At 60.9% G+C, this 23,324-nt stretch overlaps 3 protein-coding genes and 1 long non-coding RNA gene across 10 annotated transcripts in view; 3 read left to right on the forward strand and 1 right to left on the reverse strand.

Annotated features, from left to right (window-relative positions):
• The window catches only part of FBRSL1 (fibrosin like 1), a 66,042-nt gene extending 63,566 nt beyond the window's left edge, over positions 1–2,476 (forward strand). The window contains 1 exon segment of the mRNA XM_045534141.1: positions 276–2,476. Coding sequence (XP_045390097.1) covers positions 276–1,101 — 826 coding nt within the window. The 3' untranslated portion in view covers positions 1,102–2,476.
• Positions 2,477–3,808: 1,332 nt separating this feature from the next.
• Positions 3,809–9,140, reverse strand: LRCOL1 (leucine rich colipase like 1). 4 transcript variants are annotated; one of them, XM_045534145.1, is made up of 6 exons: positions 8,064–9,140; positions 7,643–7,732; positions 6,679–6,842; positions 5,488–5,613; positions 5,085–5,207; positions 3,809–4,344 (listed from the first exon to the last, which is right to left on the reverse strand). In XM_045534145.1, exons 1-6 carry the CDS (start codon positions 8,194–8,196, stop codon positions 4,342–4,344), a joined length of 639 nt encoding a protein of 212 aa, XP_045390101.1. In that variant the 5' UTR covers positions 8,197–9,140; the 3' UTR covers positions 3,809–4,341. The 4 variants fall into 4 exon arrangements, with proteins under 4 accessions (XP_045390101.1, XP_045390099.1, XP_045390098.1 ...); XM_045534143.1 differs by lacking the exon at positions 3,809–4,344 and having other exon boundaries at positions 5,092–5,388; XM_045534142.1 differs by lacking the exon at positions 3,809–4,344 and having other exon boundaries at positions 5,092–5,421.
• Positions 9,141–15,916: 6,776 nt separating this feature from the next.
• Positions 15,917–18,645, forward strand: LOC123625749. Of its 2 annotated transcripts, XR_006730634.1 has the most exons (4): positions 15,917–16,542; positions 16,645–16,857; positions 17,345–17,458; positions 17,976–18,645. It is a non-coding gene; the product is annotated as an uncharacterized LOC123625749 (long non-coding RNA). The 2 variants fall into 2 exon arrangements; XR_006730633.1 differs by having other exon boundaries at positions 15,917–16,857.
• Positions 18,646–18,785: 140 nt separating this feature from the next.
• Positions 18,786–22,259, forward strand: P2RX2 (purinergic receptor P2X 2). 3 transcript variants are annotated; one of them, XM_045534071.1, is made up of 12 exons: positions 18,786–18,971; positions 19,274–19,409; positions 19,501–19,572; positions 19,650–19,725; positions 20,044–20,140; positions 20,336–20,416; positions 20,498–20,636; positions 20,827–20,957; positions 21,088–21,178; positions 21,316–21,381; positions 21,459–21,536; positions 21,745–22,259. In XM_045534071.1, exons 1-12 carry the CDS (start codon positions 18,808–18,810, stop codon positions 21,847–21,849), a joined length of 1,236 nt encoding a protein of 411 aa, XP_045390027.1. In that variant the 5' UTR covers positions 18,786–18,807; the 3' UTR covers positions 21,850–22,259. The 3 variants fall into 3 exon arrangements, with proteins under 3 accessions (XP_045390027.1, XP_045390029.1, XP_045390028.1); XM_045534073.1 differs by having other exon boundaries at positions 21,883–22,259; XM_045534072.1 differs by having other exon boundaries at positions 21,645–21,831.
• Positions 22,260–23,324: the final 1,065 nt, after the last annotated feature.

Below are 23,324 nucleotides of genomic sequence, written 5' to 3' on the forward strand. Positions count from 1 at the left end.
TGGTTTGGCTCTGGCTGCTTCTAGGTTATTTGCCAAGGGGAGGGAAGCCTCGGGGTGTTTGGAGACGTGGGGGTGGGGGGTTTCTGTTGTCACCACCAGTGTGTTGACAGGGGCATTACTGGCATCTGCAGAAACTCGGGGTGCTAAAAGGACCCCCCACACACACACACGCACCAGGAAACGCGGGCCCTGCAGGGGATGAGAACACAGCCTTCTAGGGGCTGCCGGCTGGAAGAGCCACCTCAGACTGACCACGCTTGTCCTGTCGCCCCCAGGGACCTCCTGGAGAAGACGCGCCTGGTCAGTCGCGCATCGCCTGCAGCCCCTATGGGCCACGCCGTCAGCGGCCTCCTGCTCCGCGGCCAGGGCGAGCTGGGCCGGCCCGGGGTCCCCGCGGAGCGCGAGGCCGAGCCCCGGGTCAAGCAGAGCTGCTCCCCCGCCAAGGAGGAGGGCGCCAAGCTGGCCACGCGCCCGCCCTCGCCCTACAGCAAGGCGGCCCTGGGCGAAGGCCTGCGCCTGGCCGGCCTCTTGGGCCGGGAGCCGCAGGGGAAGCCGCCCGAGGCGCCGGCCGAGCGGCCCCAGGGCGACGTGAAGGTGAAGGAGGAGCGCAGGGAGGACGAGGCGGCCGAGCCCTCGGCGGGCGGCCTGCACCCCGCGCCGGCCCCGCTGGGCCTGGGCCGCGAGCGCCTGGGCGCGCCGGGCTTCGCGTGGGAGCCGCTGCGCGAGGCCTACCGCGGCCTGGAGCTGCCGCGACGCGCCTTCCCCGCCGGCCCCGGCGCCCTCTTCGAGCCCCCCGAGCGCGCCTACCGCGACCGCGAGCCGCACGACTACAGCCCCGAGCGCCCGCGGGGGCCGCGCCGCGAGGAGCTGGAGCGCGCGCGGGGCCCGGGCCCGGACAGCGCCCCGCACCTGCCGCGCCTCGGACTCCTGGCGCGGACCCCGCCGGCCGCCGCGGCGCTCGGTGCGCCTCCCCCGCTGGTGGCCGGGCCGCCCACGCCGCCCGCGCCGCGGAGCAGGACTAGCCCGCTCGAGGGCCTCGGGCCCGGCGACGCGCGCGCCTACTCCCCGTCCCGCAACCCCCAGGAGGTGGAGGCGCGGTAGTCCCTGCGCGGGCGTCCCGCGAGGGACCCTTTTACAAATGCACTGCTGTAAACTTTTTTAAATGTACATTTCTAGAACTTAAGCACAGCTCCATCGAATCCTGGGGTGACACGCTTTTCCACGCGAAGTCTGCGGGGTTCGGGAATTTAATACACAGCTTTTTTGGGGGTGGCCTTTTGTTTTCCGAGCTTGAGATTAGGCTATTGGGAAAAAAAAAATCAAGTTTGTACCTTTTTTCCCCACAGGTGAGAAGCGTTTTTAATGGATTTGTATTTTTCTTAATTTTGTGCTCTTTAGACACTTAAAAGAACCAAAAAAGAAACTTTTTGCTTCTTGATTTTTTTGTTGGGGTTTGCAAGGTCACAGACCCGGACCCCTCTCCAGAGCCCCAGGGTTTCTTTGTCTCGTTTATGGAGAAAACACGGTCACTTTGTCCAGCGCACTGTGAGGCTCCCCACTCAGGCCCGGCCCTGGCCCTCCCTTGGTACTTGGAACCGAAGTTACAGATATATATTAAAATAATAATAATAATGTACAAAACTTTGTTTTTTGCCTTATTATGCAGAAGTGTAAGGATTTCTTTTTTGGTTTGTTTTTTTAAAAAACAACAAAGGAAACGTGTACATAGTCTGTTGATATAAATGTATGACATTATTAAATTCTTACCCTAGGTAGACTTTATAAAAGTGGTTTCCGGAAACCCCTCTGGTTATTTGTTTAACATGGTCACAAAACGCCCACTCGCTGTGGGGAGTTAACCGCAGCAACTACCCTCAACTATGCAAGAGCTCCGAGGCGGGACCCGGCTGTCCGGGAAGTCGAGCAACCCCCGGCCCGCCGCTGCCCGAGGCGGCGGGTGCCCCCGGCTGCACCCTCGGGAGGGAGAGCCCGCTCCCGGGTGTCCCCCGCGAGAGGCTCAACGCGGGCTTCAGGACTGGCTGGCTCTGGCCGCAAGGACAGCTCTGTGGACCCTTGTGCTCATCGTGCGGTGTTCTCGCGATCTCTATGCCAGACAAGTAGAATTTTAGAAGCGCAAGAGTCTAAAGTTTGATTACAAAAAAATAAATCACTTTTGTATATTTTCTCTCCCGTGTGAAGGCGGTCAGACGTTTGTCACCCTGTGCGTGCACCTCCGGCACCGCGGCTGCTCGCTTTGGCCCGGGTTTGTCCCCTAACCGCACGAGCCACCGTGCTGTGCCGGCGGCGCGTCCCTGTGTCCCCGGCTGTTTCCCGACGTCCAGTCTGTCTCTGCCGGGCTTCAGCCGCCCACGGCCGTTCTGTTCCCGACATTTTCCTGTGTGGACTCCGCTTACTTTACATATTCTGTTCTCATGTCAATCGGTGGAGGTAAATACAGCCTTGATTTTGGATGAAACCGTGGTCGAGTGTTCTGTGTGGCCTTGGGGCGGGCGGCCTCCGGGCAGGCCCAGGGTGACACCCCAAACGCCCCGCATTCCCCCCTGCGGCGCGGGGTGCTGTGGGGGGGCCCAGGCCCCTGGAAGTGAGGCCCCGCGCCGGTCGCGGGCTTGGTAATCCTGGCACCGCCCCAGCTCCGCCCGCCCCTCCTGCCGGGCTGTGCCCTCGGCCCTGAGCTGAAGCTCCTCCCTCCGTCGCTGAAGCTCCTCCTTCTGCTGAAGCTCCTCCCTCCACCGCTGAAGCTCCTCCCTCCACCGCTGAAGCTCCTCCCTCTGCCGCTGAAGCTCCTCCCTCCACCCTCGGGCATTGGTGCAGGCCTCACATGGGCCCAAGGTCCCGCCACGCAGCCCCTACCGTGGCCTTCCGTGTGGGAACCCCTGTCTTCTCTGCGTGGGGGGTGCCGGCCCCATGGGGACCTTGCAGGGTTGGCCTTGTCCCCCTGTGCCTGAGCACCTCAGGGCCAGGAGACCCTTTGCCCGGTGAACGGAAGCTGGGGGAGCGAGGAGGAGGAGGAGGGTGGGAGGAGGGGGAGGGGGGAGGGGGAGGAGGAGCCGGGGCAGGGCTGCCCCACCCCCCGCCGGGACCCTCAGGAGGCCTTGTGCGCCCCGAGTGTCACCGCAGGTGGGGGTGCCCTTCCTCCCACTCGTGCCCCACGAGGCCAGAGTCCCGGGGCCTGGGCCGGCGCCGTGCGGGGCTCGGGCAGGAGCGTTTGCTGCTCTGGGCTGAGCCCGCCCTGCCTGCGCCCCCTGCTCCCCGACAGGCGTGGTGGCTTCGCGACAGGAGCGCGTCCTGAGACATGCCTCGCTGGGCGGCTCTGTTTGTGGGAACGTCACAGGGTGTCGCCCTCGCACCGTGCTCGCCGGCACCTGGGCTGTGGGGTGCAGGTGCACGTGACTGCAGGGAGCCTGCAGGCGACCGGAACACACGGTGAGTATTTGTGCGTCTAAGCACGCCTCAGCGTCGGAAAGGTGCAGTGAACACACGGTGGGATACTCTGATGGGACCGGCGAGCGGCAGTTCATGGTTAGCAGAGATGTGCCCGGCCCCCGGGGACACACACCACGCGGGGCGTTGTCCCCAAGCACCCGCTGGGGGGAACAGCGCAGGGAAGGAACCTCGCGTGGCGAGGGGGGGGGTGGGGTGGCGGGAGGAGGAGCCTCGGCAGCCTCCGCGGGGCCCCGTGGGACGCAGGTGACCCTTGTTCCGGAAAGTCACAGGTCTGGTGTCGGGTGCAGAGTATGAGCTTGCGCGTCACTAACTGTCGGCAACGTCGGGGGGTGGGGGGAACCTCTTCAGTCGGAACAACAAATTTATTATTTGAGCTACGGTGACAAAATGCACTTTCACACCTTTGCTGTGGACACTCTGGCTGGAGGGGGGAACATGTAGCGTCCAGCCTGGGCAGCCCCCCCGACAGCCCTGACAGCCCCGCGCCAGCCCTCGGTGTGTGACCGCGACCCCAGCGCCAGCCCTCCGTGTGTGCCGTCAGCCCCTGCAGCCCCCGCCCACCTGCAGCCTGCAGGTTTCGCGGGTTACGTTTTATGGCCTGGAGACATGGCAGTGACGAGACCCACGCCGCGCTCAGGCAGGTTTATTTGCGCCGGATGATCCGGTGTGTTCCGAGCCTGCGCTGCCCTTGCGGAGGCTCCGCGCGGTCTCGGGCGCTCAGCGCCTTCCGCGCCCGGATTTCCTCGGCGCCCCCGAAAGAGCCGCGCGGACCACAGGGGAATGTTCCGCCCGAATCCAGCTCCCGGCACAAGGAGGTCCAGGTAGGCGTCCCTCGGGCCCAGGTTTGGTTCTTCAGGACACAGATTCCTGTTCACGTCACTAAAGGAAACACCAGAAACGAGGAAGTGTCCTGGGAGTGTCAGCGCGGAGCAGGCGCAGGAGACGGTCGCTGTGGACCGGCTGCCCCCTGAGCCCAGGTCGCCCGTCGGGGCCGGGGACCCCATGGGGGAGGGTGCCGGGTGCGCTGGGCTCCTGGCGGCGTCCGTGCGCCCCTGCTGTGCGCGGCCACTCTGGGGGCAGACGCTGCGTGGCTGGGACACGGCTGTGCTCACGGAGACCCTTTACGCCAGGATCTCGAGTCGGAACTCACAGCCCAGCACCCGGCGCGGCCGCTGCCTGGTCTCCGGGGAAACTGGCGCCTGCCGTGTCTGCCCCCCACGGACCTCCGGACCCAGCCCGCCTGGGCCCCCCGCCTGCATGGCCCAGGCCGTGCCTCTCCACGGAGTCACCAGGAGAGGGGGAGGGGAGACCCCCTGCCGCCCCCAGGGCTGCTGATGGCACAGCCCGCCCCCCGCCCAGAGACTGTCCTCTCTGTCCCCTGGGGCTCTCGGCAGCTCCCACAGGGGCACCCCCAGCCCTCGCCTGCGCGTCCCTGCAGGGCTCTGACAGCCGCACACGCCGTGCCCAGCCCGGGAGCCGGGTTCCGCCCGAGACGTTCCCTGCGTGTTCGCACTTGGTGAACGGCCGACGCTGCTGCAGCCGTTCCCAGCAGGTCTGGGTTCCCGGCACCCCCTCGCCCACGGCGCACGCTGGCCAAGCCCCCGGGCCGAGGGACTCACCAGGGGCAGGCACTGGGCCAGGATCCCCGTGCGCGGGATGCAGCGGTAGGGGCTGACCTCGTTCAGCCGGAGGCAGCAGCGGCTGCGGCAGTCATCGTGGCCCCAGCAGTAGTCGCCGTTGGGCTGGGGAGACACGGACAGGAGCCGCCCCCCGGGCAGCCTCCGCGTCCTTCCTCCCAGCAAGCATGGCCCGGTGCAGAGGTGGCCGCCCCTCCCGTCCGCCTGCCCGGGGGCTCACCTCGTGCCAGCGCACGCACCTCCCGGGGCTCACCTCGCGCCAGCGCACGCACCGCCCGGGGCTCACCTCGCGCCAGCGCACGCACCGCCCGGGGCTCACCTCGCGCCAGCCCACGCACCGCCCGGGGCTCACCTTGGGCCAGCCCACGCACCGCCCGGGGCTCACCTTGCGCCAGCGCACGCACTGCAGGAATATGGTCTTGGCCGTGCAGAACAGCTGCGGGTCGACGCTGATCCTGGTGCAGCAGCCGCTCCGGCACTCGTCGTGGCCCTGGCACTTGTCCCTGTTAGGCTGTGGGGACAGAAGACCGTGTCCCTCCTACCACCTTCCTCTCCCCTTCCAGAGCAGGGTGCCCCACACACACCCTCTGCCACGACAGGCATTTTCGGAAGACGGTTTTGGGGGTGCAGAACTTCTGGGGGTTCAGGCTGTTGGGGACACAGCATTGGCTCAGGCACTCCCCGTGGCCCTCACAGCCCTCGCCGGTCCCCTGAAACACAGCCGTCACTCCCAGGGCTCCGGGGGTCTCCTCCCCCTCTGGCTTCCCCAGGTCACCATCCTTCAGACTCAGGCCAGAGAAGTTTCTGGAACAAACCTGCCCACAGTCAGTCTGGCAGGGCAAGGGCAAGGTGCCCAGTGGTGAAGAAGGAAAAGGAATGTCCGCTGTGAGCCGCGAGAACAGAGTAAACTGAGGCACAGGGAGGGGAGGGGCCCTCTCGAGTAGCTCTGCGCTTCCTGCCTACATTTCCCAGGAGAAGAAACAGGCTCAGAGAGGGTGAGTGACTAGCCCGGGATCACACAGCCAGCAGGAGCTGGAGCTGAGGTTCAGCCCGTGTCGGCTGCCGGCTGAGCCGGCCCCTGAGGTGCCTCGGGTGAGTGTGACCTTTGACCGCGGCCGGGCACAGCCGTGTCTCGGGGCTGTGAAGGGCTCTGAGGGCAGCTGGGGAGGTGGGCGACAGCTACTGACCTTTGCTGCATTCGACACTGAGACGGAAGAAAGTTTTAAAATAACAGTAATAAACCCACTGCACGTTAACACAAATAAATTCTATGAAACGTAACGAAAGTGCGGAGCTGCTTAAGTGACAGCCAGCCCGGAGCTCAGGCTGCTCCTGCCGAGAAGGTTGAGCTGCGTGGAGGCCCGAGAAGGGCAGACTCGGCGCGGTGCAGCGTCAGGAAAGTGAGCACAGCGGAGATTGTGGGAGGGTTTGCGTCTGGGGCTTTTGTCTTGTCTTGTTGTATAAAGATCTTACTGACCGTCGCCGGGAGACGCGGAGGGCTTGTCCCAGGGCAGGAGGGGAAGGGGCACTGTGGCCCGAGCACGGCCATGGCGTTGGCGGGAGGCCCAGCACGCACCTTGTGGCCCAGGCCGGTCGGCTTCCATTCCAAGGACCCCGGCAGTGGCAGCGGCAGCGGCAGCAGCAGCAACAGCAGCGTCCGCCCCCAGCCGGCCATCGCACTCTTGGCCTCTGAGCACCCGGCGGCGCCGGCTCCCTTCCCGCTCCTTGCTGCTCCTTCCTCTTGCAAAATGGATTTAAAAAAAAGCATCAATACAGCTTATTTTCCAGAGCAGTGTTTAGGTCTACAGAAAACTGCGAAAAGCAGAGCTCCCATAGGCCCCCTGTCTTTGCCTGCCTCAGTTTCCCTTATCAGTAACATGCCACGGCAGCCGCGCCTGTCTCCACCGAGGACTCCGCAGCTCACGCTGGGCTCACCCCTGGGGTGGCACCTTCTGGGGCCTTGGACAAACGCACCCTGTGGTGACGCTGACACCGGACAGCCGTCTGCGGAGCCGGTGGCCGTGCCTGGCCCAGTGTCCCCCCCGGCCGCGTTCAGGGGGCACCATCCCTCTGGCTACAGTGACTGGCCCAGGACACAGAGTCGGGCCACCGGCATCGTCCCGTGGGGTTTTCAGGCAGCACTTGGAGGAAGAGGTTGCTGGGACAATCTGTCCTTTCCCCCCGGGTGACAAAGCTACAAGGGAAAATCCAGTAGCCTCTGCAAGTCTCGAGAGCCAATAGGAGAGTTCAGGAAATTGCCGGATCAAGATCAACTTAAAATTCAAAACTATTTCTCTATCCCAGCTGCAAATAACTAGAAAATAGAAGATAAGATCTGTCCACTTCAACAAGAGAAACAGCACCGCGGACGCAGCGTTCCGGGTGCTGGTGGAGTCACGCGTGCGGCTGCATGTGGGCTTTTCCCTGAGGACGGGAGGGTGCAGGCGGCACACGTTGTGGGGGGAGGGGTCAGTGCTGCAGCTGCCCAGGGGGCCACACCCCCCGGGCCCCAAGTCCCTGCGTCAGACTCCTGTCCCCACCGTGGGAAATGGGTTCGCGCAGGTCGAAGCAAACAGGGGAGGCTGTAGGCAGGGCCCGCGGCTGTCTCTGTCCTGGAGTTCTTGACTGCCCTGGAGACATTTTTTGTACCTGACTTAAAAGCAAACAAGAACCACAGAAAACCCCAAGCCTCCAAAACACAAACGACAAAAACATCCAACCTGCTGATTGGTTATGTGACCCGGGCCCTCCCGTCAGACCACCCCACAGGGGTCACTTCCCCGCTGGCTTTCGTGGCGGCAGATGAAACTCGCAGCTCACGCGGCTGACGGGGCCCTCTCCCCGTTCCAGGTGCCACTTCACGAGCCGTTCTTTGCTCAAATAAACTCTGTTAAATCTGTCTAAAGTTTTTCTTTTAACATGAGGTCACCAGGTGTCTTCGTAGTGGGCCCCAAAACACACCTTGGTCCTGAGAGAAGGAAGGTGCAGACGCCACCCAGCCAGGTATAAAAACCGAGCTCTGGCCACGGCCTGCAGCTCCCGGCAGGGACCGGCCCCAGGGCTCAGGACTTGGCTCCGAGACTGCAGCTCCCATGAGTTTGCGCCATTTCCGACTCGGAACCCGCCAGAGACAGCAAAGGCCCCGCGAGACGCCCGCTCCGGCTGGTCACCCCCAACCTCCATGGCGGCCCCCACTCAACGCACCTGTGAGCCCCCAACCCCACGTGCTCTGAGCCAGCCAGCGCAGGGCGGGGCGACCCCCGGGCCGTGGCTGCTCCGGACCAACAGCCAACCCAGTTCCTCAGCCCCGGCCGGATCTGCCCACGCTGGGCACCTGCCCACCCTCCCTGCCGTGCGCCTGCCGCGTGGGCACCACAAGATCAGGGCTCGAGGGGCGGCACCAGGCACAGGGGCACGTTCTCACGTCCCTCGTGGGCTCGGGGGCCCCTTGGCCCTAATCCCGGGCCTGACGCCACCTGGTCATGGAAACGTCTCCTGGGATGAACCCACAGCCACCGCCCGAGCCCGCAAGCCCTTCCCACGTCACGTCAAACCGAGTAAAGACAACTCTCCGTGTCACTACATAAAAGCTAAGTGAATCGCAACCTGAACATTTTTAAATTTTAAACGTGCAGTATTCTTTCTGTACTTTGAACCAGAAGAAATTTTTTTCCTGGTCTCAAACCTTTTCATAGGCCCTTGAAAATGCTCAGGCCCAGTTTCCAAACGAGCAGGACATGCTCGACAGATCAAAGGGCCCTACAGGGCACGGGGGCACCCGCTGCCCCGCGGAGAAATTCCAGTCTGCGAGAGGTCGCAGGTCACCACCGTCCGTCCACCGGGACTCTAGTCACAACAGCCAGGAGGCGGGAGCGACCCCGGGGGGCCCCTACGGACGGTGGGTGAACACGCAGAGACGCACATGCGTGGGAGGGAAGTCCCGACACCGGCTACAGCGCGGCCGGACAGACATGGGTCCCAGAGGCCCCGAGCTCACAGAGACGGGGACAGCGTGGGGGCACCAGGGCGGGGAGGGGACAGAGACTCCCTTTGGGAAGATGAGCGTGTTCCGGAGATGAACCGCGTGATGGTTCATTAACACACTGAACTGTGCACTTAACAATGGCTAAAACGGTCGATGTCGTGGTCAGTGTGTTTGACCACAGTAAAAACAAAGGCCACAGGCCGATCTCACAAATACCACGGAGGCATCGTTCTTCTGAGCTTGAAGAACAGCCTTCACAGCCCCTCGTTATTTTGAAATATTCTCCCACATTTGGAGTCTTTTTTCCTGCACATTTGTTCGTCAATCTCTCAGACCAGAAACTTCGGTGTTTCCTTCCAGACACCAACATCAGGCTTGGATTTCATGACGTCTCAACGTGCTAGATCAACGCTGGAGGACACGTCTCACCAAAGACGTCACAAATCCCAGGAAATCACTCTCAGACCACGGCTGCCGTGGGCCGCACACGGCCCCCAGGTCGGCACGACACTCCCCACCCGGCCTCTCCCAATTTTACGGCCACACAGGAGGCCGGGCCTCGGCACCAGCGGGAGGAGGAGGGAACCGCCCAGAGGCGCGCCCTGGCCAAGGGCAACGCGTGGCCCCGCTGGGTCGGCCGTCCCAGCCTCGTCTTGGACACTCACACACAGAAAAACAACAGGAGGGTGAATTCACGAGACCGGATTTCCCCCCCTGTCAAACTCCCGGTGGGGGGTCGCTGCCCGGGTGCTCGGGGCCCACCTTCCTGTCTGTGGCCCACCTGCTCCTCCTGTGGCCGTGGCTTCCAGAAAAGACGCCAGCCCCAGAGCAGAGCGGGTCAGGGCAACGTCCCACCTCCGGCCGTCCTCTCTCTCCTTCCTGTTCCCGCCCAGCGCCAGGAGGAAGCTTTGTCACCTGGCAGGAGGGCCTGGAGATGCTGTGAACCGTGGCCAGGGGACACGCGGCAGGACCCAGCGCGTAGGAAGCCACCCACGGCCTCCCCGCCTGTGCCCGAGACTGGCCAGGGACAGCCACTGTGCTGTGACCACCCACATGGGGCCCCTTCCCACCGCCTGCTCCCCTACCCACCAAGGCCTGCCCTTGGCTGGTGTCTGCGTTCATTTCCACACGTCTGTTGGCGGCTGCTGTTTGCTGGTTACCCACGTGTGACCATGTGCCCCCCAGGGAGGGAAGGCTGCGCCCTGGTCCGCGGGACCCTCTCGGTCCAGTTGGGGAAGGGACCAGAGACTCGGCAGCCGGAGGGTGGCAGGTGCCCTTGGGTGCGACAGAGCAGGGCAGGCGGCAGCCCGAGCTCGGGGCCCGCAGGGCACGAGCGCACCAGGCAGGAAGCCCGAGCCTTGCCAAGGACAAGCCTGTGACGCTGAGTCCTGCTGCAAGGACGGGGAGAGACCGGGCTGAGGAGACCCCTGGGAGAGTTTGCAGCCGTCCAGGCCAGGGGGAGCCCGGCTGGGGCCAGGCAGGGCCGGGGGTGGGAGCAGAGACAGACGCCGGAGACCCCCAGGGCGGGGGGACGTGCACGGGGCTGTATGGCAGCATCTGTCACCACCACCGGCTGACGCCTTGCCCAGAACTCGGTGGCCTGCGGGGACGGGCTGCCCGGGGGTTGCCTGGGTGCAGCTGGTGAAACCACTCAGCTGCTCCGACCCGGGTGGCCAACACGGCCTGGGACTCGCCGGGCAGAGTGTCCAAGGCGGCCCCTTCACTCGCGTGTGGCCCCCTCGGGGAGCCGAGGACACCTCTCTCCACGCGGCCCCTGGGGTCCGGCAGGGCTTCCTCACCGACCCTTCCCCAGAACGGGAGTCCCAGGGCCGCAGAGCATCTGGGAGGCCGACGTCAGGCAGTGTCACCGTCGCTCGCTGGGGTCAGGAGTGAGTCCTGGAAACAGCTGTGGGCGGTGAGGACGGAGGGCAGAGCTGGAGGGACCGGGCGGCCGTGGACAAGGGCACGGGGAGGGGAGGGGGCGGCAACCGTGTGGGGCTTCTTCCCGGGGCCACGAACACACTCAGTTTAGATTACGGTGATGTTTGCACAATCCTGTGATGTACTAAAAACAATGAATCGTACGCTTTAAATGGGCGAATTGCATAATATGCAAATTATATTTGGAAAAAGCTTTTACAAGATTCTTTGGGGAGAAAGGCTTTGTAAAATAAAAATGAATCATTTATGCACAACGTCCAGAACAGACGAACCCACAGAAGCAGAAAGCAGATCCGTGGGGAACAATGTAAATGTTCATGGCGGACGAATGGGCGGGAAAGTGTGGTGTCCACGAGCCACGGATCCTGTCTGCCACATGCAGCAGCAGGTGAGCCGTGGGGACATTGTGCCAGTCGCAGAAGCAGAAACACCGCGTGGTCCCTCACGTGTGTTCTCTAAAAGGGTCAGTGCAGCCGGGGTCAGTCTGCAAGGCCCTGTCACGTGCACCAGGGTGGATCTCGGAAGCGTTCTTGCCATGATGAGAAAATAATTAATTTTTTGAAAAGAAAGTAGATCAGTGGTTGCCTGGGGCCGGTGGGGCCGGTGGGGCCAGCGGGGCCGGTGGGGCTGGTGGGGCTGGGACGGGGAGGGTGTGGGCTTCTTTCCGGGGTGAGGAGAACGTCCTGAAATCGACTGTGGCCACCTGGTGTCCCCAACACTGAATGTGCCCAAAGCCTTAAGTCGAACTCTAAATGGGTGACTTGTATGGTGGGCGTGTGAACAAAGCCATTTTAAAAAGAAATCAAAACTTTTACTTATAACTTGATTGTTCTTAAGGGGTTATTTATAGATAACTTTCTTCAATTCTTGCCAGAGAGTAACATTTCCTTTGAACCAAAGGTTTTAGAATTCAGTTGAATAACTGGATTTTTTCACTTGGAAAATGCCTTTTCAAAGTAAAAAGCAATTATGAGACTCAGTCTTCTGAGGACCGATTTCCTTAACCTATTTAAATGTATTTACGCAAATCACAGATATGAACTTACACCTTGGCTGTCCTTACAGTCTGAGCCTGGCGGCCTCACGCATTGCTCCAGTTTGCAACAGGAGTTTTCATTTGGTTTCTTAATTTTCCTGCTAGGATGTTTTGAGACACCTCATTGAAAATTCATGGTGAGATTTGTGGTCTCCTGGAGCCCATGCCACACGGGCTCCTCGCTGACTTTGCGAGACTGTTCTGTTTTCTATCGAGGTGACGCCCAATGAAAGCCACCTTCTGAAGGAAACCGGAAGTCTCCTTGTCATCCGATGAGTTTTCCTAACGACAGGGCAGAAAACTCATCTCAAACAACACACCAGCCTGCGACTGATTGAGACCCAGCTGCCTGTTACTAAAACACCCTCCGAAATCAGGCCTTCGGTTGGTTGAAGTACTAAGGCTGCAGCTCATGACCGAGGCAGCTTCAGGCCGACTTACTGTAACGATCCCCGCCCCACCCCACCCCCCGGGTCAGCCTTGGGCACTGACGCCACCGTGTCACCGTCACGGGGAGGCGTTTGGTCTCGGTGTGGAATTCACATGCCGGGACGTCCAGTCAGTTAGTGCTGCTTCACGTCCCCTCCCTGCTTCTGTCATCTTCCCTGCTGGGACAAGTGTCCACGACAGCTGCTGCCGGTGAGCCCAGGACCCCGCAGGAGGGCTCAGTGCAGGGAGAGCTTTGAATTGTTCACTTTAAAATGATTATTTATGAAAGGACATAAAATTACAGCTAGAAAGGAGGAGAAAGTTCCGGAGTTCTGCACTACTCACCGTGGGGTGACTACGGTTAACAATCCTATGTTACATAGTTTCAACTAGAAGGAGGATGTTGTATGTTCCCAACATGAAGAAATGATCGGTGTTTGAGATGACAGATATGCTAATTACCCTGATCTGACCCCCACGCATTATATGCATTGAAATGTCACTATAGACCCTGGGAATACGTACAATTATTATTTGTCAATTTTTAAAAATGAAATAAATACAATGGTTAATTTTATGCTATGTGGATTTATCACAATAAAAGAATAGTGCAAAAATCATTTTGTGAAATACTGTGCTGTTTGGGGTTTGCTTTGAAACGATGTGGGTGGGGCAGGGACATGCAAAGTTTCCCGAAACGCCTTTGGTTTGCAAAGAAAAAAACGGATGAGCCGTGGACAGAAGCAGACAGTTGGGGCCACTGCAGCGGCTCACGGAAGAGGAGCTAGAGGTGGGCGTCCCCGCAGGGCTGCAGGGTGGAGTGAGGGGGCCTCGGCCAAGGAAGGGACCAGGGAACTGGGGGACAAGGGTCCCAGGGGACAGGGGCTGAGCCTAGAAGAAAGGATGGGTGGATGGAAAGAACGTGAGCAGGTGAGTGAAGAGTCAGGTGAAAACACCTGCCCGAAGCTGCCTGTTCGCCGAGTGCAAAGTGCAGCTGGACACAGCTGACCTGCATGGAGCTTGTTAAATCAGCAGGCGGCCGGGCCCTGTGCACGTGTCCTTGGAAACAAGCACGGGGAGGAACGTGGCTGGGGAGGCCGTTTTCTCTTTCAGATCTTGGGCTCTCCCGTCTCTCTGAACGCTGTGTTTCGAGCAGCCGTTCCTTCCTTAGCTGCTGAGCTCAGGAGCGAAAAGCAGCCTCAACAGGTGACTCAGGAACCCGCCTGTGCAGTGAGCGTTTTCGCCGTCCGGACTACGAGGGGAACCACCCGGTAAGGGACAGTCCTGCCCACTGCTCTGGGAAAGGGCCGGACGCGAGTGGTTTCAGAAGGGGGTTTCTGACACGGGGGAGAGCAGAGGAAGGGTCAGCGAATCTGCGCACTTTGCAGCGACCCTTAAACGCTGCCCAGTGACCCTCAGGGCAGGGGAGGGCAGGGGAGGGCAGAGCCCCGGGAGCGAGTGGGGAATCGAAGGCCGGGCGTTGCGGTGCCCTTGCCGTGTTACTGCGTGGAGCCGGGTGCGAGCCGCGCTGGCTCTGTTACGTGTTCCTACAGGTTCTAATCCTGGAAGCTGCTCCTCCGCTGCCCTGAAATTCCCCGAATCCTGAGCCCTTCTCTCCACCATTGCCTTCTGTGGCTCAACAGGATGAGCCGCCCCTGCTGCCTCTCCCCACCCCAAAGGGGAGTTCTCTTCCTCCCCTGGCAAACCAGCCACTTTTCCACGTTGCCTACCAGAGGGCCATCTTTATGGGGACAAAATTTGCTGGAACAATGGCATCTTCCAACTACCCAGGCTTTTCCGTAGGGGCCCCTGCTCAGCTGCATCCAATACAACCCACACTTTCACAGCCTATCTGGATGGAGCAGTGGCCCATTAAGCAGGATAAATTAAAACATTTAAAATCTCTTGTCCAGGAACAACTGAAAGCGGGACATGGAGAACCTTCCCCTGAGCCCATGGAACACTCCTGTGTTCATTGTTCTAAAAGGAACAGTAAGTGGCGTTTGCTACAGGACCCAAGAGCTCTTGATGCTGCTATAGTCCCAGTGGGGCCCCTGCAACCCAGTCTTCCCCAGCTGTCGTTAATTCCAAGAGATTGGCCTTTTTTTTTTTTTTTTTTGAGACAGAGTCTCGCTCTGTTGCCCGTGCTAGAGTGCCGTGGCGTCAGCCTAGCTCACAGCAACCTCAAACTCCTGGGCTCAAGCGATCCTCCTGCCTCAGCCTCCCGAGTAGCTGGGACTACAGGCATGCGCCACCATGCCCGGCTAATTTTTTCTACATATATTTTTAGTTGTCCAGATAATTTCTTTGTATTTTTAGTAGAGACAGGGTCTTGCTCTTGCTCAGGCAGGTCTCGAACTCCTGAGCTCAAACGATCCACCCGGCCGGGCGCAGTGGCTCACGCCTGTAATCCTAGTACTCTGGGAGGCCGAGGCAGGCTGATAGTTTTAGCTCAGGAGTTCGAGACCAGCCTGAGCAAGAGCCGAGACCCCCGTCTCTATTAAAAATAGAAAGGAATTATCTGGCCAACTAAAAATATATATAGAAAAAATTAGCCGGGCATGGTGGCGCATGCCTGTAGTCCCAGCTACTTGGGAGGCTGAGGCAGGAGGATCGCTTAAGCCCAGGAGTTTGAGGTTGCTGTGAGCTAGGCTGACGCCACAGCACTCACTCTAGCCTGGGCAACACAGTGAGACTCTGTCTCAAAAAAAAAAAAAAAAAATTAGTCTTTGGTTTTGAAGGTGGGAATGTCAGTCAGTACTTGAACTGAGACAGGGTAATCCGTAAAGCATTTCACAGGGGGATAAGCCTATGTCTTTTTGAGGGGCTGTTTCAATCCTTAAAAGGGCTGTAGGCAAACATTTAGTCCAAGGTAACCTGGTTTCCAGGATCAATTTAGTAAGGTGGTTTTTCAGAGTCTGGTTCATTCCTTCTACTCTTCCTGAGGAAGGAGAGTGCCAGGGGGTATGGTACTCCCATTTCATTCATTCCTAAAACCTGTATGAGTCCTTTGATATTAGCAGTAAAGTGACTCCTGTTATCTGAATCAGTATTTTCTTTTCTTTTTTTTTTTTTTTGAGACAGAGTCTCACTTTGTTGCCCGGGCTAGAGTGAGTGCCATGGCATCAGCCTAGCTCACAGCAACCTCAAACTCCTGGGCTTAAGTGATCCTACTGCCTCAGCCTCCTGAGTAGCTGGGACTACAGGGATATGCCACCATGCCTGGCTAGTTTTTTCTATATATATTTTTAGTTGTCCAGATAATTTATTTCTATTTTTAGTAGAGATGGGGTCTCACTCAGGCTGGTCTCGAACTCCTGACCTCGAGCGATCCACCCGCCTCGGCCTCCCAGAGGGCTAGGATTACAGGCATGAGCGACCGCGCCCGGCCTGAATCAGTATTTTCGATCAGACCAAATCGGGGTCAATATGTTCAATCAGGACTTTGACTACATTATTAGCAGTTGCCCCAGGTAGTTGGAATTGTTTCTACCCAATGAGTGAGATGATCTACGATTACAAGAAGGTATTTGAGCCACGAATTTTGGGCATTTCTGTGTAGTCAATTTGAATGCTTTGGAATGGCCGTAACCCAGGTCTCCTTCCTCTGGAGGGCGCCTGTCCTAGAGCTTGCTAGAGTTTTCCGGCATGTTGAGCATCCCGCAGACGTTTGTTTGGCTCACATGTAGGTCCCTGTGCAACCACAAATGCGGAGAATCGCGTCACACGTTGCTTGGGGACTCCAGTGGCTCCTCTGGTGGAGCTGGGTTGAAATTTCTCTCATTATCGGTTCAGACAGCATTTCCCTTCCATCGGGCAATAGCCACCTTCCCTCTGAATCTCCTTCTGCCCCAACTGTCCTTGGGTCTTTTCTGCTGGGGTGAAAATGGGGGTTGCAGCAGGGACAGGGGATGTGGCGTTAAAGGGAATGTTGGTGTTTCTGAGGAGAGAGCAGCCTGCTCAGCTACTTCGTCTGCTAAGTCACTTCCCTGCTGTCAAAGGAGGACCCTTTTGATGTCCTGGAACATGAACTACCGCTCTTTCTTCTGGTAACGTTAGACTTTCTAAAATTTGGGTTATTAACTGTTTACATATTAAGTCTCTCCCTTTACTGTTAATTAACCCTCATTCCATCCAGATTTTTTCCAAAGGTATGAACTCCTCCAAAGGCATATTTAGTCTGTGTGGATGGTCCCTTCTTTGTCAAGAACTGTAAGGCTTGGTTGAGGGCCTTAAATTCACAAGTCTGGGCTGACCACCCGTTTGGGAGTCTTCCTGGTTCTCTTACGGTTAATTGAAGTCCGTCTACCACGGAATACCCATGACACCTCTCTCCCTTTACATTCGTGAAGACCCATCTACAGGTAACTTGATCCCCATCTCAAAGGGGGATTCTCTACGGTCTGGCCGGACGTTGGTCTGGTTTTCTATTAAGTCCCACGTGGGTTTTCAGAGTTGTAAGGTGGGGGTAGAGAGGAAGGGGGTCCTGAGGGGGGAGAGGGCTTCTCTTTTTCGTCTTCTCCTGTTTCTTTGTCGTCCCTCCCTTTAAGAGGGAACAAGACCGGGGACGGTTCCCCCAACAGAGGGCAGAGTGAATGTCTTCCTGAGAGACGGGACTTTTGCTATTAACATATTCAATTAGAAGTTGGCAAACCCAGTCTTGGTTGGAAACAAATTTGGGCCAAAATACAGATGGTTTAAGAATGGGTTCTTGCATCCAAATGAAATGGCAATACTTCACCATCTGTTGTTTCCCTTTCCCTTTAGTTTGGGCACTATCATTCCAACATCTTAGCATTAGTCCTAGTGGACTATGAGGGGGAATTTTATCTTTATTTCTATTTTCTCTAGAGGTCCCGAGTGGTTCCCTTCCAGACGAGTTTGTCCACATCATGAGCTGGATTCCACAAATGGAACCTCTCTCCCTCCAGCCGCTGCCGATGGGGGTCCCACCGTGACAGACAGGTAACAAACACCATGACGGCACCCAGGATGGCGTGGGGTCAGGTGAGACAACTGGAGACACAGGCCTCAGCTGTGCTGACACAACTGGGGACTCCTCCTACCCCCGGGCCCCTTTGCTGGAGTATGTGGCTATTGCTGCCTGCAACAGAGTCAGGTTCCCTGAGGGCTGCACGGCAGCCTTCTCCTCCTTTTATTTCTCCCAGGCAGTACAGCCGCAGTTCACTGGGCTCACGTCTTAAACCCGCCTGTGTTTAAGCCCCTAACACGGGGACTCGAAGATCCCTCTGTCTACCAGGGACTTGACAGGGACTGGAGGAGTGTGGTTGCCTCCACGTTCCTGGCAGAGAAGTGCCACAGACTGGCTTAATACCAGCCAGTAGTTTATCATTCCTCCAATCCTCCTGGAGGTGTCACCAACGTGCATCGTACAACACGCTGCATTCCCACGACCACCCAAAACCCCCTATACATTATCAACTGGTCATGCTTGGTCTTGTCACTTTGTCTTATTTTCCAGGACGGATCTGCCAATCGATGACCTCCCCTGGCTGAAGCTTGCGTCTCTCTCTCCTCACACCCCGTCTCTAATTTCAAATACACAAGGGGACATGTGGGGGGTGGGCCTAGGAGAAAGGATGGATGGAGGGAAGGACGTGAGCAAGTGCATGAAGGGTCCGGTGTTCGGCTCTGAACACCTGCTGGGAGCTGCGTGTTTGCTGGGTGCAAAAGTCGGCTGAAAACAGCTTACCTGTGTGGAAGTTGTTAAATTAGCAAAGGGCTCTGACCCTTGGAAACAAATACAGGGAGGAATTTAGCTGGGGGGGCCGTTTTCTCCTTCAGATTTTGGTCTCTCCCCTGCTCTCCACACTATGTTTGGAGTAATCATTCCTTCCTTTGCGACGCAGCTCAGGAGCGAAAAGCAGCCGCAACTCCAGGGGCCAAGACTCTGTCCCGAGCTGGGAGGACCGTGGGCAGGACCGGCGGGCACCGGCCGGAGCTCTGTCCCCTCCTTCTCGGGAAGCTCCCGCTGGGGCTCCCCGCTCGCCACTCTGGGCCCCGGGCGGGGCTGCTCCCTCGACCGCTCCCGGCGCTGCCCCACCCCGGCTCCACCTCCGAACCCCTCTGGGGACACCCGCCCGGTCGCCGGGGCCAGCCTGGAGGGGCGGGGAGGGCGCGTGAGGCCACGCCCTGGAGGAGGAGGGGGAGGAGGGGGAGGAGGAGGAGGGGGAGGAGGAGGAGGGGGGGGGAGGAGGAGGAGGAGGACGAGGAGGAGGAGGGGGGAGGGCCCGCGGCCGCCCCCACCGCCCCCGGCCGCGGCTTCCCGGGAGGTGGCGCGGTGGGGCCGCGCCATGGCCACCGCGCAGCCCAAGCCCCTCGCGGGGGCGGCCGTGGCCCGGGGCTGCTGGTCCGCCTTCTGGGACTACGAGACGCCCAAGGTGATCGTGGTGAGGAACCGGCGCCTGGGCGTCCTGTACCGCACGGTGCAGCTGCTCATCTTGCTCTACTTCGTGTGGTGCGCGGGGGGCCGGGGCCGGGCCGGGTGCGGGGAAGGGCCGGGTGCGGGGAAGGGCCGGGTGCGGGGGGCCGGGGCCGGGCCGGGTGCGGGGCCGGGCCGGGTGCGGGGAGGGGCCGGGTGCGGGGCCGGGCCGGGTGCGGGGAGGGGCCGGGTGCGGGGAAGGGCCGGGTGCGGGGGGCCGGGGCCGGGCCGGGTGCGGGGCCGGGCCGGGTGCGGGGAGGGGCCGGGGCGCAGGGGCGTCCGGTCCCGGCTCCCGCCTTCCCGGGTCGCCTCCGGAGCCGGCACCGCCCTGCCCGCAGGTACGTGTTCATCGTGCAGAAGAGCTACCAGGACAGCGAGACGGGCCCCGAGAGCTCCGTCATCACCAAGGTCAAGGGGGTCACCACGTCGGAGCACAGAGTGTGGGACGTGGAGGAATACGTGAAGCCCCCCGAGGTACGGCCGGCCCCCGCCCCACTAATGGCACACCCTGGGGGGGGACAGGGGTAGGAGCTGTCGCCGCTGACCCGCCCTCTCTCTGCCCCAGGGGGGCAGCGTGTTCAGCATCATCACCAGGATCGAGGCCACCCCTTCCCAGGCCCTGGGAACCTGCCCTGAGGTGAGGCCCGGTCCAGTGGCAGGGGGGCCTGGTGGTCCCTGTCCCTGCAGGACCCCTGACTGGTATCTCTGCCCTAGAGCATGAGGGTCCCCAACGCTGCCTGCTACTCGGATGAGGACTGCGTGGCTGGGGAACTGGACATGCTGGGGCACGGTCAGTGTGCCCGGGGCGGGGAAGGGGGGGACTGGGGCACGGTCAGTGTGCCCGGGGCGGGGAGGGGGGGGGGACTGGGGCACGGTCAGTGTGCCCGGGGCGGGGAGGGGGGGGGGACTGGGGCACGGTCAGTGTGCCCGGGGCGGGGAAGGGGGGGACTGGGGCACGGTCAGTGTGCCTGGGGAGGGGGCTGGGGCACGGTCAGTGTGCCGGGGGGGGGGGGCTGGGGCACGGTCAGTGTGCCTGGGGGGGGGGGGCTGGGGAAAGCTCAGGGTGCCCCGATGCCCCACCACCAGCCCAGCTGGGTCTGCCCCACAGGGCTGCGGACCGGGCGTTGCATACCCTACTACCAGGGGACCTCCAAGACCTGTGAGGTGTCGGGCTGGTGCCCCGTGGAGGACGGCGCCTCTGTCAGGTGGGGGCACTCAGTGACCCCACCCACCTGCGGCCTTGGCTTCCACCCTGAGGCTCTACGGCCACCTTCTCTGCACGGGCAGCGGCCACGTGTACTGGGGAGGGGGTGACTCTGGACCCAGGGATGGGTGGGGCCCCCTGTGGGGTGGGGGGCTTTGGGGGAGGGGCTGAACCATCCCTGACTGTGCCTCTTCAGCCAATTTCTGGGTAAGATGGCCCCGAACTTCACCATCCTCATCAAGAACAGCATCCACTACCCCAAGTTCCGCTTCTCCAAGTAAGAGCCGGTGGGCGTGGTGCCAGGGCAAGCGTGGGGGCTGCCTGCTGGGGTGCCAGGCTCTGCCCCTGCCCCTCCTAGGGGCAACATCGCAGACCGCAAGGACGGGTACCTGAAGCACTGCTCCTTCGACGAGGCCCTAGACCCCTACTGCCCCATCTTCAAGCTAGGCTTCGTGGTGGAGCAGGCTGGGGAGAACTTCACAGAGCTGGCACATAAGGTGAGGAGGGGCGGGCGGCTCTGCCTGGGCAGGAGGGGATGCTGTCACGCACGAGTCCCTCTGCCGTCCTGGCCCGAGGGGAGAAACACAATCTGCGAGACTGGGTGTATGCGCCTGCTAAATTATTGACACCTGGCCACGAGGCAGCCGGCACCCTCACCGGTTCCCTCGCTCTCACGCTGCCTGGCAGGGTGGTGTCATCGGTGTTATCATCAACTGGGACTGTGACTTGGACCTGGCTGCAGCCGCGTGCAACCCCAAGTACTCCTTCCGGAGGCTCGACCCCAAACACGTCCCCGCCTCGTCGGGCTACAACTTCAGGTACCCTTGTCCTCGGGGCATGGCTGCCCCCAGGCCCGAGCTTCCCCGGAGCTGCCCTAGGAGCAGCCCCCCCCACCAGCCTCCGCGGGGTCAGGCAGCCTGGACTCGGCTTGCGGGTCGCCCGCTCTAGGTTTGCCAAGTACTACAAGACAAATGGCACCACGACCCGCACGCTCATCAAAGCCTACGGCATCCGCATCGACGTCATCGTGCACGGGCAGGTGAGCACAGCCCGCTGGGGTGGGGCCGGCCCCCCTGCCTCCTGAAAGTGGGGGCTGCAGCCGTGACTGAGCCGGCTGAGCCCCGCCCCTCCGTCGAGCCCCACGTGGCCCCATCCAGACAGGCCTGTTCTCCCCAGGCCGGGAAGTTCAGCCTGATTCCCACCATCATTAATCTGGCCACAGCTCTGACCTCCATCGGGGTGGTAAGGAGCCCACCTGGGGGCCCCGGGGGGTGTGGGGGGTCGGCCAGGCCCTGACCCCTGGTCTCTGCTGGCCCCAGGGCTCCTTCTTGTGTGACTGGATCTTGCTAACGTTCATGAACAAAAACAAGGTCTACAGCCATAAGAAATTCGACAAGGTGTGTAAGCCGGGGCCCCCCCTCCGGTAGCTGGCCTGTGACCCTTGCCCTTGTTTTGGGCCAGGCCCCTCCCCCACCTGGTCACTGCTCCGTGGACCGGCCCCCCAGCCCCACCCACCCAGGAGGGCTGCACTCGGGACAAGGGCCAGAGGGAGGCCCGGCAGTTCTGTGCCCGCTGCCGTGCCCCATCTCTGCCCCACCTGAGCAGATGGCAGACACCCCTGGACAGAGCACAGGACAAAGCCTCCCTGCCTCCCAGCTTCCCCGCCTTGATTCCACGCCCACGGACCCCAAAGGTTTAGCCCAACTCTGAGCCTCCTGTCCTTCCCATCATGCCTTGCTGCAGACCTGGGCCCACTGGGGCCACAGACAAGGCCCCTGACAGCCTGGCCACCCACTGGGGGACCTGCCTGGTGGACGGGGGCCCCGGCTAGGCACCTCAGTGGCCGAGTATCTCCACGAGACTGGGAACCAGAGGCTGCCCTCCTCCCTGGGCTGGGCTGCCACCTTTCCCCAGACTCCTGGGGTCTGCAGGGCGAGGCATGTCCCCCTGCCCCATCAATAACGCACAGGGCTCCCCCCCCCACCTCTCTGCCGCTGCTCTTGGGGCCGTGGGGAAGCTGCCCCCAGCCCCTACCTTGAGCCTTGAAATCTCAAGCTCTGCCTGGACCCTTCCCTTCGAAGTCACGACATGCTCAGCATCCAATAAACCCGTGACCAGAACCTTCTGGACTTGTTCCTTGGGGAGAAGCATCTGAGCCCATGAATCCAAGGTGGGATGCCCATCCCCTGCCTGGGTGCCAAGTGTGCACGTCTGCCTGCCCTGGCACCCAGGGGACAGAGATACAGCTGAGTGCATCGGGACCCTGGGACGTGTCCCCGCCTGGGCCCCTCACTTGCCAGCTCCCTGCAGGGTTGCCCCAGACCTGTGCCGCCTCCCTCCCAGAACGTGGGACAAGGCTGGGGTGGTTCTGAGGACGGAGGCTGCGAAGGTCACACCTGAGGACAATGGGAGCTCAGATTCTGCAGGCCTGAGGTCACAGTGCCTGTCCACGCTCCACGAGGCTGGGCGGGCAAGGCAGGGTGAGCAAGGGGGAGGGCCAGGAGAGGCACTAACTGGATCAGGGCCTTGGGTAATCTGGTTACCCTGTCCTCAGATGCCAGCCAGGCGCCTGTGGGCCCTGCCGCAGGAGCCCAGACCTTGGCTCCAGGGCGAGGGGGTGAGTCTGGGCGCTGCCTCACTGTGACCGCAAGCAGGTGACATCCCACCTCAGACAGGAAACCAAGCTCCAGGGCAGCCACAGCCAGAGGGCAAAGAGACTCAGCCCCCGCCAAAGGGCTCAATTTGGAATGACATTTGCAGGTCGTGTGGAGCCAGGTCCTACACCATTCATGGCAGCCAGCGCCCACTCAGCACGCCCACCCTGGGGTCCCCTGACACCTCAGTGTGTGGCTCTGCAGAGGCCCAGCTTTAGTTTTGGAGAAACTGGCTTTTCCAGTTGGGTCCCTGGCTGGTGCTCAGGAACCAGGCCAGGGAGGGGCTTGGGTTTCTCTCTCCGCACCCTCTGCCACCCCCAATGCCCCGACCCCCAGACTGGCACCACGGCTGCGCAGAGCAGCCCCGGGTCCTGCTGTGGGTGGCCTCGCTGGAGGACGAGGGGCTGTCCCTGGCTGTCTCCTCTCCCCTGGGTCTTCTCCGGCTTCGCTTCCCGGAATGAAGCCCAGCTAGCTGGATCCCCTCCCGCCCAACTTGCCCTAATTTGATTTGATCTCTACTCTGGAGGCCGC

Source organism: Lemur catta, chromosome 21, assembly GCF_020740605.2.
Source record: "Lemur catta isolate mLemCat1 chromosome 21, mLemCat1.pri, whole genome shotgun sequence".
NCBI classification, from domain to species: Eukaryota; Metazoa; Chordata; class Mammalia; order Primates; family Lemuridae; genus Lemur; species Lemur catta.

What these genes read in the sequence shown, in the direction of transcription:
- LRCOL1 (XM_045534142.1), bottom strand. Translation starts at nt 8,196, where the DNA reads ATGGGAGCTGCAGTCTCGGAGCCAAGTCCTGAGCCCTGGGGCCGGTCC. An exon ending in CGACCGGCCTGGGCCACAAG is followed by an intron (nt 5,614 to 6,678) that starts GTGCGTGCTGGG and finishes CTGTCCCCACAG; the next exon opens with CCTAACAGGGACAAGTGCCA. An exon ending in AGTGCGTGCGCTGGCGCAAG is followed by an intron (nt 5,422 to 5,487) that starts GTGAGCCCCGGG and finishes GGCTGGCGCGAG; the next exon opens with GTGAGCCCCGGGCGGTGCGT.
- P2RX2 (XM_045534071.1), top strand. Translation starts at nt 18,808, where the DNA reads ATGGCCACCGCGCAGCCCAAGCCCCTCGCGGGGGCGGCCGTGGCCCGG. An exon ending in GAGGACGGCGCCTCTGTCAG is followed by an intron (nt 20,141 to 20,335) that starts GTGGGGGCACTC and finishes GTGCCTCTTCAG; the next exon opens with CCAATTTCTGGGTAAGATGG. An exon ending in CCCAAGTTCCGCTTCTCCAA is followed by an intron (nt 20,417 to 20,497) that starts GTAAGAGCCGGT and finishes TGCCCCTCCTAG; the next exon opens with GGGCAACATCGCAGACCGCA.